Source organism: Priapulus caudatus, unplaced genomic scaffold, assembly GCF_000485595.1.
Source record: "Priapulus caudatus unplaced genomic scaffold, Priapulus_caudatus-5.0.1 Scaffold2050, whole genome shotgun sequence".
Taxonomy (NCBI): Eukaryota; Metazoa; Priapulida; class Priapulimorpha; order Priapulimorphida; family Priapulidae; genus Priapulus; species Priapulus caudatus.
Window position 1 is genome coordinate 38,147 of NW_014579111.1, and position 2,735 is coordinate 40,881.

Consider the following 2,735-nt stretch of genomic DNA (forward strand, 5'->3'; position numbering starts at 1 on the left):
CTCGCACGTTCTCACCTCTCCTCACCGCGCCCTCTTCTGGTCCCGTCATCTCCTCCCATGGTCGCTCGCTCCTTCCTTCCTTCCTTCCTTTCTTTCTTTCTTCCTTTCTTCCTTTCTTCTTCCTTCCTCTTTCTCGCTTCTCTCCTCCTTTCTTCCCTCCTCTGCTCTCTCCTCCTTCTATCGTCCATGTTCCTTCCTTCCTTCTTCCCTCCTCCTTCCTTCCATCCTTCCTTTCCTTCCCCTTCCTTCCTTTCCTTGTTCGCCTCCTCCTTCCTCCTTCCTTTCTTCCTTCCTCCCTTCCTTCCTCCATTCCCTTCCTTCCTTCTTCCTTGCCTTCCTTCCCATCCTTCGCCTTCCTCCTCTTTCCATTCGCTTCTTCCAGTCCTTCCTCCTCCTTCCTTCCTTCCTTCCTCTTCCGATCCTTCCTCCTCCATCCTTCCGCTCCTTCCTCTTCGAGAGAGAGAGAGAGAGAGAGAGAGAGAGCGCGAGTGAAACAGAGAGGAAGGGAGAATGAGAGAGGGAGTAAGATAAATCAGAAGAAGAAAGAGGTAGATAGGGAGGGAGATAGATATAGAAGAAGAGGCAAATGGAGAAAGTCAGACGGATGGAGAGAGAGCGAGAGGGAGAAGGGGGTTAGAATGAATGAGACGAGTAGAGAAAGAAAGAGAGGGAGAGAGAGAAATAGAGAGAGAGCGAGAGAAAGAGCGAGCGAGAGAAAAAAAGAGAGAGGAAGAGAGGCGGACTGAAGAAATGAGCTTAGGGAATGTTAATGGACCTCACCTTGAACGTCGCATGGGAGGGAAAGACAATAGTTAGTCAATCTCACGACTACTACATATGTACAAATACACGGACGCGCGAGCGAGCGAGAGAGCACCCCCCCCCCCACATCTTCCTCCGTATGTGGTTGTTGTCTCCACAAGGCCGCCAGAGTCCTCGCCTAAACCAGCCACCTACGAACGACAGCACACACGCACACGCACGCACGCACACGCACCAGCAGAAGGAGAGTAAGAGTTAGCGATGACAGATGAAACACAACAATACATACATACATGTGGTTAGTCATCACAGTTGTTAGTTGCCAAGCACTAGAAGTCTAATTGTTAAATTTACACGTGTTAGATTAATGTAAATTATAGATTAGATTATAAGATTAGATTATTAAGATTAAGATTAAACTAATATTAGACTAGCGACCAAATGAAACGGTTGCCGTTACCAAATTTCGACTAATGCCGCACAACAGTAATCTATGAGCAAGACACACAATTACTTCATTAGTGTTAGTGTTGGTCGCGATATCGACGCCTATGTCATAAGAAATAGTGAGAAGTGGAGACGACATCTTAACTCTAACAACAACTTTTGCAAAAACAGCTGGGAAATAAAGTTAATTAGGAAATTAAGTTAATTAGGAAATAAAGAACTCTTAAGAGTCTTAGAAATTTAGGAACTTTAGGGAATGATATGCACAAGTATATTTCATTTCTGCGTCCCCTGACAACTGGCCCCCTAGGTATTGGGGCCAGTTGTATATATGTAAATATATAATATATATGTACATTTATGTGTATTCACGCAATCACTCACAAATACCAAGCATGGTAAATTTAGGTAATCGTACTCAGGGGAAATAATTTTTTTTTTAATTGCAATAAACAAATTGCTTACCTGCTGATCGACGTTCGGTGACTTGCAGCGAATGTCTTCAACACTGCTGTCATTGTTTCCCTGCTGCTGTTGCTGCTGCTGCTGCTGCTGCTGCTGCTGTTGCTGCTGTTGTTGTTGTTGCTGCTGTTGCTGCTGCTGTTGTCGCTGTTTCGGTGAACGTGGCACCCTCTGGTAGGGATCACACGAACCTGCGGAACAACCAACAAGTGAACACACATGTGAACAACTAAACAATTTACCTATCAACGTGAGGGAGTGATTGACAGGTAGCTATGTGCAGCTGCAGCCAATCAGCATTGTCGTAAGGGTGTTCTAAAACGTTGCTTAGTAACAAATTGCCTCAAACCCAACATGCACATACACACATGTACATATATGTATGTATATATAATTATATATATTATATATATATACATATAGGTTTTTGCACATGTATATACACACATAAACACGTACAGATGTGTACAAATACATGTATCATGTGTATTTACAAACACGTAAATGCACGCACGCACGCACGCACACAGGCACGCAGGCACGCACGCACGCACGCACGCACGCACACAGGCACGCAGGCACGCACGCACGCACACACATAGATGCTGCAACGACTTGGCATGAAACACTAGCCCAGTTATTTCTGCAAACAGTTTAGCACGCAATCAGGCAGGTGGCGCCACGTACCATACACGTCGGGGGTACCCATGTGTAGCAACACAGTCTTCTGCACATAATCCACTATTGCTAGTCCATATTCATTGCCAAAGGCCAGTCTGCAGTCAGATATAGAGAGATAGAGATTAGTTCATTAATTAATTACTTAATAATTTATTACATTCATTCAAGTGTGATTAACACATTAGAAGCTCATAAGATCTGTTCAAGAATCCAGAAGATAGTGTTAATCTATAGATCTAGGTCAAATGAATAATAAAGAGTCAAACCTCCTTAGCAAAAACTTTGTAGATACATGATAGGTTTATTACCACAAAAATGTTTTCAAATGTATCATTTAAATTTTACGAACTGACACGCGATATCATCTCTTCAATATTTTGAAA

The 2,735-nt window shown here is 43.4% G+C and overlaps 1 protein-coding gene across 1 annotated transcript in view; it reads right to left on the reverse strand.

Annotated features, from left to right (window-relative positions):
* LOC106818138 (probable basic-leucine zipper transcription factor Q) overlaps positions 1 to 2,386 on the reverse strand; it is an 11,593-nt gene extending 9,207 nt beyond the window's left edge. Inside the window, exons 1-2 of the mRNA XM_014822856.1 lie at positions 2,359 to 2,386; positions 1,675 to 1,862 (exon numbers count right to left, since the gene is read on the reverse strand). Coding sequence (XP_014678342.1) covers positions 1,675 to 1,862; positions 2,359 to 2,380 — 210 coding nt within the window. The 5' untranslated portion in view covers positions 2,381 to 2,386. The remainder of the gene's footprint in view (positions 1 to 1,674; positions 1,863 to 2,358) is intronic.
* Between the last annotated feature and the right edge of the window lie 349 nt (positions 2,387 to 2,735).